The sequence below is a fragment of the Protopterus annectens genome, chromosome 3.part0, assembly GCF_019279795.1.
Source record: "Protopterus annectens isolate FY-2018-M chromosome 3.part0, PAN1.0, whole genome shotgun sequence".
In the NCBI taxonomy this organism is placed as follows: Eukaryota; Metazoa; Chordata; order Ceratodontiformes; family Protopteridae; genus Protopterus; species Protopterus annectens.
In genome coordinates, this window is record NC_056731.1 from 910,979,125 (window position 1) to 910,992,896 (window position 13,772).

Sequence of the window (13,772 nt, forward strand, 5' to 3'; positions counted from 1 at the left end):
TTCTTTTTGCTCCCTATTTGGAGGGTACCTGACATCTGGGGCAAGAAAAAATGAATAAAACTGATGCAGGACCCAATACTTTGATATTCAGGCCGACTGAGGGCAACCTGCCAGCAGATTACCCAAATGTAATGACTGCAACAGTGAATGCACTCGAACATCTACATTTATGGTAAGTGTACACAGCTGTACTTTTTATGTGCAGTTTCACTGCATATGATGAATTTGCATTTACAATTTCATTACGTATGATGAGGAAGTACACTTAACAAAATAAAACTTGTAGTTTGCAGAAGTAATGCTTGTAGTATAGTTCAGTAAAGAAAAATTCTTGACAGCTAGTTAGTGGATTGTACATTTCAGTTTACAGTGTACAAAATATATTATTTATAGAGGTATGCATATCAGTCAGACAGATGGACTGTCCATGAAAGCACATAACTTAGAGAAGCTTGATTTGATTTAAGCATGATAGGAAAAGGAGGTTAGTGGGAAGCAAAAGATATGGTATTATGTAAGAGTGAGAGAGAGAATATGGGGTATGATGCAAGTAAAATAGTGAAAGGGGTTAGTGTGAAAAGAAGGATAAGATTTTTCATAGGAGTTATAATCCTAATAGAAGATGACTGCTGTGTATAGTGCATGTAAGAGCTACTTATTGATTGTGAAGTAGGTGGAGGTTGAGAAAATATTTTGTAGAGTGTTTGGTTATACTGAAGAGTTAAAGTGGAGAAATGGTAGATGTAAATCAGCTAAGGAGAAGAACATTAATGATATATGGGGTGTGCATTAAGAGCTCAAGATGAGGAAATTCCCCATTGAGGAGCATGAGCAAATCCAGGACTGACTGAGGAGATGTTTAAGCAAAGGCGGAAAACTTGAGAGTTTTTTAGTCCTTTGCCATCTGGTTGGGATGATCCATAATTCAGAAACCTAGTGAAGAGTATACAGTGTCACTGGCTTTTTTTTTCTAAGAAATAATTTTTCGCTGGAATACAGGGCCCTACTAGGAGAGTAAGGCTATAAGGAATCTCTTAGTGCTAGACATTTTTTGGAGAATTAATAAGACGGAGTTGGGTAGTTCAAGCCAATTCATTTGTTTTAGGGCATCTCATTCATGTGATTTGTATGTAAGGCTGTCGGCAAATGTAGCTGTTTTGTAGTATCAGGAGGAGAGTTTGGCTTTGTGTAAGAATAGTGGAGGCATACAGGTGTGATGGAAGTAAGTAGTTTGAGGGGGTAATGCTGTCATTGTAGAGTAGTAAGCAAGATATTATTTAGGCCTATAGAAGGAGCGGAATTTCTGATGTGACTTGTTAATAATTTAGTGATGGTAGTCAAATGTGAGGTTACTTTCTCAATTTTAGTGTTTTTTCAGTAAAGCAATAGTAAAAATTGTTTTATTGAGGTATTGCTTAGGAGCGAAGAATATCATTTTTGTTTTGCTGGGATAAAGACGCATGAGGCTTACAGTCAAGATTCAGCTGTAGAAAGTGAGATTGTGATCATCAGCAGTATGGATGTGGATGGGTCTGCACATATTAGGGTAGAATCATTGTAATATTTTCCTGTTTTAGCATGCTGAGGGCAGTACGTAGCTTTTTTATGAAACTGTTGAAAAGAACTGTGTGGTACACCAACAACATCTTGAAACGATGAGGGGTTCTTTTTCCTTTTAATGGCTTGCTCCTCATTAGTTAGGGTAACTAAGGAGCCAAGAAATGAATGAGAGAGACCTGCACAAGAGATTGGTGGGATATGGTGTCAGATGCTGTAGATAAAAGAAAAAAGCTGGATACTAATTTGCCATTATTCCTGTGCTGTTTGATAGTATTGGTAAAATTATGGAGAGCAGTTATGTGGTAGGGTATGAACTCATGCAAAGTTTTGGAGGGAAGATTATTTGACTGGATGTACTGCATAAATTGTGCATTGATTCATCTCTCCAGAATTTTTGACAAAGGGGATAGGATTGCAATTGATCTGTAGTTACTCTGTAGTTGTACCTCCTTTGTGTAATGGTATAATGTAGGAATTTTTTTTAAAATTGGTTGAGGATGTTGCATCTGGATGTCACATTTATGCCCTACACTGTACGTGGGGAGCATACGTGTGTCATACGGTGTACCCTTAGCTGCCTAAAGGCTTTGATATAATGGACAGATGTCGGGCCACCCCTGACGGGGAATTCCTATTTTAAAGAAAACTGCAGCAGTGAAGAGAAGGACATCTATCATTATGGTAAGATTTTACACAACTCCACTTTCCATGTCTAACAAAAGTAGGTTCCCTGTGTCCTTTTGGATAAACTCTGTTGTGGCTATCTTAGTGATTTTACTTAAACTTCTTGTCAGGTTGTTGGGTATAAAATTGTTTAGATCTAATACAACTCCACCCTTCCCCTTTTGTGAACTGCTATTACTGTGCGCCACAGCAGAGACTTGCCCATATGCAGACATTTTAACATGGATAATAGAGGCTTTTCGATTTTTCTTCATCCTGAATAGAAAACTACAAGATATGTCACTCTGTCCCATGCAAATAAAGACTACTGTCAGAAATAATTTTAAAACTCTATCTTTAGTTATGTAATGCATGTCTCCATAGGTCTATAGTACTCTTGGCATGTCAGTTTTTGTGACATTAGCACAGTGTTTTATTGCAAGTATGTTCACTGTGTCCTTAGGTTGGGTGAAAACATTATTGTTAATTGATAATGTTCACAGTTTTTCCTGTTCCGTTTTCTGATGTAATTCAATAACACCTTATTTTTAGTATCATCCTTTATGGTCAAGCTGAGTTAGTGGTTACATTTTGTAAAATAAGCATGTAACTTCTACTCTTTTGTAAGATTTTATGACTAGGCTAATGTTTTGAAAGCTAAGTAGTACATTTCATTTGTTTTGCATGTTAATTTTGTGAGTCCACCAAATTTTCCCCTTTATTTAATTATCCCCATGTCTTACTAGTGTGTATTTTTGGATGCAGGCATTAATATAGTAGAACTCCAGGCCAGTTCCCTAAGCAGATATGGGGTAATTGACAGCAGTAAGGATTAGTTTACATCTGTGCATGATTTTAATTTTGGAGTTACTTGCATGATATAATGAAACAAATTCTGTCCATAGTATACCCAAATCCCTTCTCCATTCTGCTTGCTCACCTGTGATTAGGTAGAGATATGTTAGATTCTATTAAACTTAAGACTACCCCCAGTCTTGCCACATTTCGAGTAGCTGTCAGACTGTAATCATATGAAAGAAATTATGCTCGTAGTAATGTGTGGCTTGATATACACAGCTCCCCATGATGAACATTTAATTGTGATCAGACAAATAAGTCCTTTGCTTTCAAATGCAGGCTAAGCTACTCCCTTCCATTTACTACTTTCCGACTAGGTATACTTCATAAGCCTGACTGTGGTAATTTAAAATAATAGGTGCAAAGTCAGGTGCATGAAACGTCAGTCATCACATGTGATAAATGTTGATTGTGCTCTTGCTTGCTCAAGTTCATTGAAGGCAGAACTATGGTTTGTGTGAGTTGGTGTACCCTCTGAGATGTGGCCCTAAATGTCTCGGCAGGTAGTAGAACTGTGCTGAGAAGGGAGCCCTCAAAGAGGAGCTCCTAGCTGTTAGACACTGCAGAGGGTTCCCTCTTTGAGGCAAGTGATAATGGCGTACTCATATATGTCGTGTCTGATTTCACTTGACTTGAAGATACCTAAACACATTTTAGGAATTGAAGGAACTGGACCTTGTTTTATAGCTGCATCTAAAATTCTAAGTAATATAGTGTCAGATCTTTATACTTCAGCAGATGATGAAAATGTTAGGTTATAAAATAGTTCATGAAAATGTGTTGTGTGCAGAATACTGATTGTATACTTTTTTCCTTCACAGAAGGGACCATGGGTTGTATAAAAAGTAAGCCGAACAAAAGTTCATCAATAACATTTGTAAATCAAACCACTCCAGATTCGGTTAATGCCCCAGTTGGCACTTATGGTGGACCAAATTCTAGCAGTGTACTCCAGACACCTGCAAACAGAGGGCTTTCGACTGAGTTTAACAGTCATTCCATAACACCATTTGGGGGATCATCAGGAATGACACCATTTGGAGGTGCTTCTTCATTTACAGTTGCGCCAGCATGTTCTTATCCAGGAGGACTGACAAGTAAGTGTCGCCAGTACCAAAAGTTTAGTACAAATAGCATTTTCAGTTGTAGAATACGAAATAAAATAGTAATCTGAATTGTAGTGGCATGTAAGCCCTACTAAATGGTGAGATCATTTTTTTAGTTTTTGTTACAGCAGGATTACTGAATGCCCTAGTCATTTTGATTGTGATAATGAAATTCTGCACATTGAATGACCTACCTTTCAGTAGCATGTGTACTTGTATCTTATTCTGAAAAGTTATAAATAATTGCCATGATTGTTTTAAGACAGAAATATATGTGAATATAATTTTAATTAAATGTATTACATTTTCTAAGGTTTAGTACTGTTATTCTAAATGTTTAGATATTTGTAATTAATGCTGAAATCATTTAACATGTTTAACCAGTTTAGAAATTAATCATGATGTATTCCTAACGTCTGTTTACATTTCCTTTCAGAAATGATTAGATTCTGTTGAAATATTTTTTAATTGTCAAGGCAAAAACACTTAATCTTATGTATTAAATTGACTATATGCAAGGACCGATTTATTGTCACAATTTCTTTTGAGTATTTGTTGGATTTTACACTATGGGATCATTTTTTTCTTTGATGCCTGTACAAGCAACCCTCCCTTCTGTCTTTGTTCCCTGTTATTGTAGATTGCTGTGATGGAGGACTTTGAAGAATGGTAGTTTGTAACGAGAAGTGACATCTGGTTCATACTGCTCTCATGGATAATGATTTGGGTTCAGTGGTGGCAAATTTACACAAGAAATACCTAAAACTGGCTTAATATGTAAAGAATATGATGTTGCTGGTTTTACTGTATTATATATAATTTCCAGGATGTGTATATACTTTTTTTTTGTTAATGTTGTGGGAAGGTACTGTGTGCAGACTGTTTGTAGTTTGATTATCCAGTGAAACATAGCCTGATAAAAATCATTATGGGCTTCCTGATGGGGTAGGAAGGAGGCTGGGTTTATAACCTTCAAAGATAAATACAGTAAAGACCATGCCTATTGTGTAAACTAAGGATAGTTCCCAAAGAATATGTTGTATGCTTGATAGTTCCTCTTGCATATCTGGTAAATTTGCTTTATTTAGCATATCTGCTGTGGCTGTGTGTGTGGTCCCTTGATTATCCTGTATTTGTTTCCTTGTATATATATATATCAAATTATCTATCCAACCCTTGGGTTACCCATGGACACTTCAACTAGAAAAACAGGAGGCCATTAGCAGATTAGAATGAATGCAACAAGCTGGCCATGTATTAATGATGCCCTGTCTCTAGCTTGTTTTCGAAAATTGAAAGCATCAGATAGATAATTAGATATAAATATATATATATATATATATATATATATATATATATATATATATATACACACACACACACACACACACACACACACACACACAGTTTGTAGCTTATTCTATATTGAATAAATGTTTAGATGGTGGAAGTTTATTGTATTATATTATATATTATATGTTTCACATATCAAAGTGGTATTTATATTATATATATATTTTTATATATACATTTTTAAAAAGGTGTATGTAACTGTTTAATATATATAGGAGTTTTTAACTGACAATAAATTTTTATTGATGTACAGTAATTAGGGGGTGAATTTTTCCATTTAAAAAGTGGCTGTTGACAGTGTGCTGTTATCTTGAAAAAGTCTCTGAATAAACAGATGAAAGCTCTTGATTAATTGCTGCTATACAATTTTTTTCTTGTTTTGTCGTGAATGCCTGATCTGCAAGGCTGTGGAACGTATTATCATGGAACTTATAAACAAAGACATTGGTAACCTTCAAACACTGGACCCCACCCAGTTTGGGTTCGTGAAAGGCCGATCTAGTCTCCTGAACATGATTGACTTCTTCGAATCAGTCTCCAGAGCCGTGGACGAGGGTAAGGCAGTCCACTCAGCCTATCTAGACCTCGCCAAGGCCTTTGACACCATCCCCCACTCTGGAATCATAGACTTACTAAGCTGGGCGTTAATCCCTACGTCACTCGATGAGTTGCCAACTGTCTTACTGACAGAACCCACACTATAAAAATAGCCGACTCCAAATCCAGCTCCAGACATGACAAGTGGAGTACCTCAGGGTTCAGTCCTGGGTCCGCACTTGTTTGGCATCTACTTCTCTGAAGTACAGGCCAACACTAAGGGACTCTGGCTAACAAAGTTTGCAGATGACTGCAAACTGGGAGCTATTATTGAATCTCCAAATGATGTTAAATATACTACAAAAGGGCCTTACAAAAACAGATGCTTGGTGCCAGAGCCTAGTACCTACCTATGAACATTTAGCATTATGGTTCTAGAACAGACAAACATTTAGCATTATAGTTCTAGAAGGTCTGTTCAGAGATATCATTTAAACTTAGAGCAAGGATTAAGTTTAGAAGGAAGATTAGGATGTGAAGAAGGAGGACTTGTAAACTGATGAGGGGTTTAATTACCTGACACTATGGATTGGGGAGGTTGATGTGAGTGGGCAGAAGTATGTTGGAGGTAATCTAGCTTGGAGAGTTAAAATTGCAGATGTTCTTCATGTTTCACTGTTGCAGTTCATCACGTTTAGGTTATCCCTTCCAGGGTAGGCTTTAGCCGGCCCGAATACCGGAGGCTTAGTATTTCTGCTATGGTTGCTATAGATGTCAGGTCATCAGTAGTATAAAGTAAGGCAGCCGACACCATTACATCAATCTTTCTTGCCATGGAGCTTGAAGCAGAAGCAGTTCACACAAGTGCTGGTCAACCACTACCCGAGTTTCATCTACCAAATTGAAGCTGAAGTCTTCTAAAGCTAAGTACCCCATTGGGGATCTTTTTTTCTTGCTCTAACCGATGTCAGAAAAAGTTAACAGTTGTCTCGCCTGTGGAAAGCAAATACCACACTGAGACTTTCATCCTTACTGCGTCACTTGTTTAGGCCCAGACCATGAGGTCTCCTGTTGTTGCTTCTCTGCTTTGTTCAACGCCAGAACTATCCATCTTCGGGTCCTTATTGTAGCTAGATATTTCTGCTTACAGTCCTCGAACTCAGATATGGCTTTGGTAAGCTATCTGACAGCAGATCTTCCAAAAAAACATAAAGATAAAGACTGAGATGGACTGCACAGATCCAAACCTACCAATGACGCTCCCGTTAAGCAAGTCATCACTTCTCTGGTCCTCAGTGAGGCATTTTTGTAGCCCCTGATGCCCGCTTCTGTGGATACACAGGCTGCTACCAAGACCCTTTTGGAGTCCGGTATGCAGCAAAACTCTTCGACTAAGGATCCTGCGGTTGTCTCTACCTTGGATAGGCCCGGAGCCGCTGAGCAGGTACCGGCTTCCGAGGAAGTCCTTTGGACTGCCAATTCTTGACACAAACTAACATCTTTCACGACTACCATTCCTTCAAAAACAGCAGAGTTTCTTAGGCTCATTGTATGAACCACACCCAAGAAACAGATGACCCAATCTCAGGCACCTGCTTCGTTGCCTCAGTCTCAAATGCCTTAAATGGTGGAAGACCTTATCATGTTGATTGGGGGAAGCCAAGCTACCCCTTCCAAAAGGAAAAGAGATCTGTCCCCTGTAGTTTTGTCTGAACAAGAGTCAGATGATTCTGATGCATCTGACTATGAAGACATGCAACCCCTCTCTACTTATGAGGATTCTGATGCAGAGGATTCCATCCCGTCAGCCTCTCCCCCAGAGGATTTTTCCTTTGGGGAAACCCTTCATACCTTAAGGGAGCATTTCCAATGGGAGACTCAGGAAATTATTAGTTATTCCACAACACAGACCCTTGGCCATCCCTCTAGTCCTGGATGTTGTGGAGGATGATTTCCTAGAATCCAGCCTGACTCCTGACACCCTCCCTCCTGCACCCAGAAAACCAGACAGGTACTGTAGTCCCTGACTCACACACATTTCTTTTTTAAAATCCTACTGCCAACCCTGAGGTAATTTCTCAAGGGCCTTAAGGGATTAAAGCAACCGCTGTTAAGAATCCCACCCCCTCAGTTAGGGATTTCTGAGCACTAGACAGATGGGGTAAAACAGTATACAATTCAGTTACTCTTGCTGTCAGGGCACTAAATTGTCAGTTCCATATGCTAAAATTTCAGCAACATTTCCTGGAACTCCTGAAACAAAAAATGTCTTCCTTTCCTGCTTGTGCAGAATCTAAAGAGTTACAAAAGTTAATGCATTCTGAAAGTCAAGTAACGAACACAGCTTGTACTGTGGTTTTGATTCCCTAAAAGCTTCTTGCAGGGCAGCAGTCATCGGATCTTTCATTAGAAAGCATGCATGGCTTAAGTAACAGCCCTTGCCAGACCATGTCAAATGTAAATTGTTGGGTTCCCCCTTGCACAAAGGCAACTTATTTGGCACTAAGGCAGAAGAGGTCTTAAAAAAGATGGAAGAAAAAGCAAAATCTATGCGGACAGTTAAGGATTTCTTAAAGGTTCAGCCACCCAGGTTCTGCAAACATTGTTCCACCAAGCACTGGTCCTTTCTTCCTCCCACTAAGCCAGTCCACCCGAGACCCCGGGGAACCAGACCCTCTAGACAGCAGCCACAGGGAATGCAGAAATCTAAGCAGTGGACTACCTCCACTTCAAAACCTGGGAGTTCTAATCCACACCCTTATGGTAATAACTCACAATGACTCACCTCCCCCACCCCCTCCCTCTGCCCACCTTCACTTACCCCTAGGAGGAAAACTCTCCTTTCATGCAAGCACCTGGGCCACCACTACCAACGACCACTGGGTTCTCAGCATAGTATCCCAGGAATACAAATTTTCTTTCCATACCCTTCCAACCCCAAAAGGTTCCCAGATCTACCTCCAAACCAGTGGGCAGAGGCTCAAAAGCAAGTCCTTTCAATGCTCTCTGAGGGCAGTAGAGCACCTTCCTGCAGAACAGATAAGCCAAGGTTTGTACTCCAGACTTTTTTCTGGTACTCAGAAAAGAGGGCACCTGGCGCCCCATCCTCGATCTATCCATTCTAAACACCTTCCTGGTGATCCCAAAATTCAAATTGCTCACGCTCCAGTAGCCTTCTACTCATGCTCTCCAAGGATGCTTGGCTAGCCACCCTATATCTAAAAGAGGCCTACCTCCACATTCCTATCAGGGAATCATGCAGGAAATATCTCCGTTTCAGGGCAGGATCTCAGCACTTTTAGTTCTCTGTGCTTCCCTTTGGCATATCTACTGCTCCCAGAGTTTTCACAAAATGTCTGGCTCCGGCCATTGCCTTTTGCAGACAAAGGAATATCCAAATTTACCCATACTTAGATGACTGCCTAATTCAGGCAGACATCCAGGAAAAACTGCTCAAGCACCTTGCCTTTGTAAAAGTCTCTACTAACATCCCTGGGGTACAGAATTAACGAAAAGAAATCAAAACAGGAGCCCACCCAAAGGATTATATTCCTGGGAGCAAGCCTAAGCATAGCATCCCAGATGGCATTCCTTCCACTAGAAAAGCAAGTTTTCCTGACAGCCTACTTCACTGAACTAGCCACTAGACCCCAGTTATCTGCAGGGAAGATCCTGCAATCTCTGGGGTTCATGGCATCTTGCGTGCTACTCATTCCAAATGCCAGACTGCATATGAGGAAACTTCAGTGGTGCCTAAAAAGCCTTTGGTGTCAACACTCTCTAGACCTGGAGACTCTTATACCTATAATTCCTTGCCTCAGAAAAGATTTTTTTTGGGCAAAATGCAAAATCATGCTCCCACAACAAGGGGCTACCTTTATCACCACCTCCCGCCTAGACCCTCACCACAGACTCATCAGACTATGCCTGGAGTGCCAGTGGAGCTCACAGCAAATCCCTCTGCACATCAGCCAAAAAAAGATGATGGCTGTCCAGCACACCTTGATAGCTTTCAACCCCTTCTCTCCCCAGGGGCTCTCCTGATCAAAACAGACAACACCACTGTTATGTGGTATATCAACATGCAGGGAGGGAATCACTCCTACCCTCTATGCAGGCTGGCCATGACCCTTTGGCACACAGCCTCTGCCATACAACTCCACCTGTTAGCACAATTCCTACCAGGTTCTCTCAACTCTCTGGCAGACCAATTAAGCAGAACTCATTGGACCCACATGAGTGACAGCTCAATAGAAGAACCTTCCTCCTAATAACTCAGAAATAGGGCACCCCGAAGCTCGACCTCTGCTTCCCACACCAAGTATCAGCCCAGCAAATTCTGCACCAGGGAGCATCGCTGCATGGCTTGGAAAGTGGTTACCCTGTTTTTCCCCTGGGGCAGTCTATTGGTCTATGCCTTTCCTCCACTGCCTCTTATCCCCAAGGTACTGCTCAAAATAAAGGAGGAAAAATTAAGGACAATTCTTATAGCTCCAGACTGGCCTTGCCAGCACTGGTACCCCTTGCTGCACAGCCTGTCCCCACTGCCACAATGGCATCTCCCTCAGATTTCAAACCTCCTGTCCCAGAGGGAAGGGGAATTCATGCATCCCCAATTGCAGACACTCAGTTTGGCAGCTTGACTTATTCCCTAACACCCCCCCCCCCCCAGTCAATCTGCCAACCTCAGTAAACAGGTTCTAGATGTTATACGTCAGGCCAGATACCCTATCACTAGAAAGTCTTATACTGACAAATGAAAGAAGTTCTATACCTGGATTCAGGCTAAGGGAGCCAGTGTGGCACAACCCTCCCTCCCTCTCATCCTGAATTGCTTAGCTGACCTGCTACACAGTGGCGCTTTTTTTCCTCAGTAAAAATTCATGCCTCTGCTATCTCTGCTCATTTCCCCACTGAGCAGCCCCTTTTCTCACACCCTTTGATGAAACAGTTCCTAAGAAGGGCTAGCAACTTGAGGCCACCCAGAAGAGCACCAGTCCCAGTTTGGGACCTTAACTTTGTGTTGGAAAATCTCAACCTGCCCCCTTAATGCCCAAGGTGGTGTCCACTGTGTCTCTCAACCAATCCATTCATTTGACCACCTTTTTTCCTAATCCCCAGAACAAGGGGAAAGGATTCAGCGCACTCTAGATGTGAACAGACAGCTCAGATTCTATCTGGACAGGACTAAATCCTTCAGAAAGTCGGATGAATTGCTGATTAGCTTTGCTACAGGGGCAGAAGGCAAAGCAATCTCCAAACAAACCATTTCCAAATGGATAGCACACTGCATCCATTTCTTCTACAAGCAACATGGAAAGCCCCCCCCCCCCCCAAGGGGGTCAAGACTCACTCCACCAGAGCAGCCTCCACCTCTGCAGCTTTCCTCAGAGGAGTCCCCACCAGGGACATTCTGGAGGCTGCCACCTGGACATCTGTTCACACTTTTACCAAACATTACCACCTGTCTCTCTTCTCCAAATCCAGGGCAGGGTTTGCCTCTGTAGTCTTGCAGGGTATCCTAGCCAGCCCCTAGCTTCCTTGACTGCCTCCACGCATTTCCTTAGCCTTGGGAATCAACCCAAATGTGATGACTGCAACAGTGAAACACGAAGAACATAGTACAGTTGTGTACACTTACCATAAATGTAGATGTTCGAGTGTATTCACTGTTGCAGTCCTGGTTTCCCTCCCTCCATCCCCGTTTTACTTCTCTTTCCTTAGAAGGGACATATTGGTATTTACTTTACTTTCTACTGGTGGAGTTCTTCCACCAGAACCTGGCTCCTACTTGGGGGCTCCTGACAGGTTAGGGCAAGAAAAACTGATGTAATTGTGTCGGGTGTCTTACTTTATACTACTGGCGACCTGACGTCAGTCCTGAAGCGACCGCAACCGATGCAGAAATACTAAGCCTCTGGTATTCGGGCTGGCCGAGGGCTACACTGGCATGGCTAACCCAAATGTGATGACTGCAATAGTGAATACACTCGAACATCTACATTTATAGTAAGTGTACACAACTGTACTGTCCAGTTGACTTGGAAGTGTATGTTTAGGCATTTTTGAACGGGGTTAAGGTAGTGGTGGCTATTATATTGGTGGGTAGAGTATTCCATTTTTTGGCTATACATTTCAAATAGAGAGAAGCTCCTGCAGAGTTGTTGGCTATAGTGACTTGTAAGAGAGGTTTGTTATTGGAGTGTAGGACCCTAGTACTGGAGTAAGGTTGTATTAAGTTTTGTAATGCTGGGGTTTTCTCGGGGTAATAAAGTATTTTTGGGTTAGTATAACTTGATTGTAGAGTAGAAATTGAGGGAGTTCTAGCCAGTTGAGATTTGTTAGGGCAGAGCAGTGGTGTATGAGATGTGAGGTATTGGAGGCAAGCATTGTATTTTGTTATAGCAGACCTCAAGTGTAGATTTATCTGATTTTCTGAGATTGGTGAGGGAAGACTGACAGGTTTACTAGCTTTGCTCCCTTCTGCCCAGACTGTAAGGTACAGCCACCATCAGCCACTACTTATAGGTTATATTCCTAACTATGTCTAAAAAGAGTTACTATTCCCTAAAAAAGGCAACTGGCAGTTGGTAATGACTGGATGTTCTTGCTAGAGCCAAGTCAAAATACAAAATGCAGTCTCTGAGAGAGTTCTTAAATTAATATCAGATATTATTGCTGGGTTAGCTTGGATGATATCACTTTGTCACCTGACTTAAGTTTCCAAGCTAAACGCCCCGTTGTAGCATTTGACATGCTTGTGAAAAATACATAGCCTTCAGATGTTTGCAGTTGCTAGAAGACATAAAACAGTAAAATACTTAAAACAATGCAAAAGGCACCCTAGTTCTAGACATCCTGTCTCTTTGCTGCATTGAAACTAACTTTTATAACACAATCGTAAAACAATTTAATTTCAACTTATTTTTTTGAAGTTTTGCGAGTTAACTGTGTGTTCCAGTTTCTACTATTAAAGCTTGCATTTGCACAGGTATGTAGTTTATATACATTTCTGTTCTTTTCCAGTAGGGTACACTCCGGACACATCCTTGAAGCTCAGTACTGTACACACCTGTTTAACACACATTTCTGTACCAGTACTTTAATGTACACTTGACATGTAGTTGTAATACATTTGTTAGGACAAGCAACTGCATCATGCTGGTATTCACAAATGACATACAATTATTTACAAAATTCCAGCTAGCTGGGCTGGCAGTATTTCCCTTGTGTCACAGTGACCATGGACTCTTCCCAGTTGCGGTGGGGGGACACTTTCTGGGGAAAACAGTCCAAGGCACTTGGTCCCCGAAGAGGCCAACTTGCATATAAATGTCCTAGAGGTCAGAGCAGTGCTGTTAGCATTGCAGGCCTTCCAGAATGCTCTCTTCAGGGGCAGTTGCTATTCATACAGACAATATGTCAGTAGTTTGGTACATCAACAAACAAGGAGGGACAAAATCATACCCCTTGTCTCAAGAAGCACTCAGAATGTGGCAATGGACAAGTTCATCCAACCACTTTCTCCTAGCAACACACATTCAGGGGGAAGTCCAATGTGATAGCAGACAAATTGTGCAGGTGCATTCTTTTACCTCACGAGTGGTCTCTCAACAAAAAACTGACACAAATGATATTTTGTCAATGGGGGCCAGCCTTGCTGTGACCTTTTTGCTTCTCCCCAAACAACAAATG

At 41.3% G+C, this 13,772-nt stretch overlaps 1 protein-coding gene across 1 annotated transcript in view; it reads left to right on the forward strand.

The window, feature by feature from the left end:
- Positions 1 to 13,772, forward strand: part of YES1 (YES proto-oncogene 1, Src family tyrosine kinase) — a gene marked incomplete in the record, with an annotated part of 1,508,191 nt that overhangs the window by 771,794 nt on the left and 722,625 nt on the right. The window contains 1 exon segment of the mRNA XM_044065234.1: positions 3,903 to 4,178. Within this exon segment, the coding sequence (XP_043921169.1) occupies positions 3,911 to 4,178 (268 nt within the window).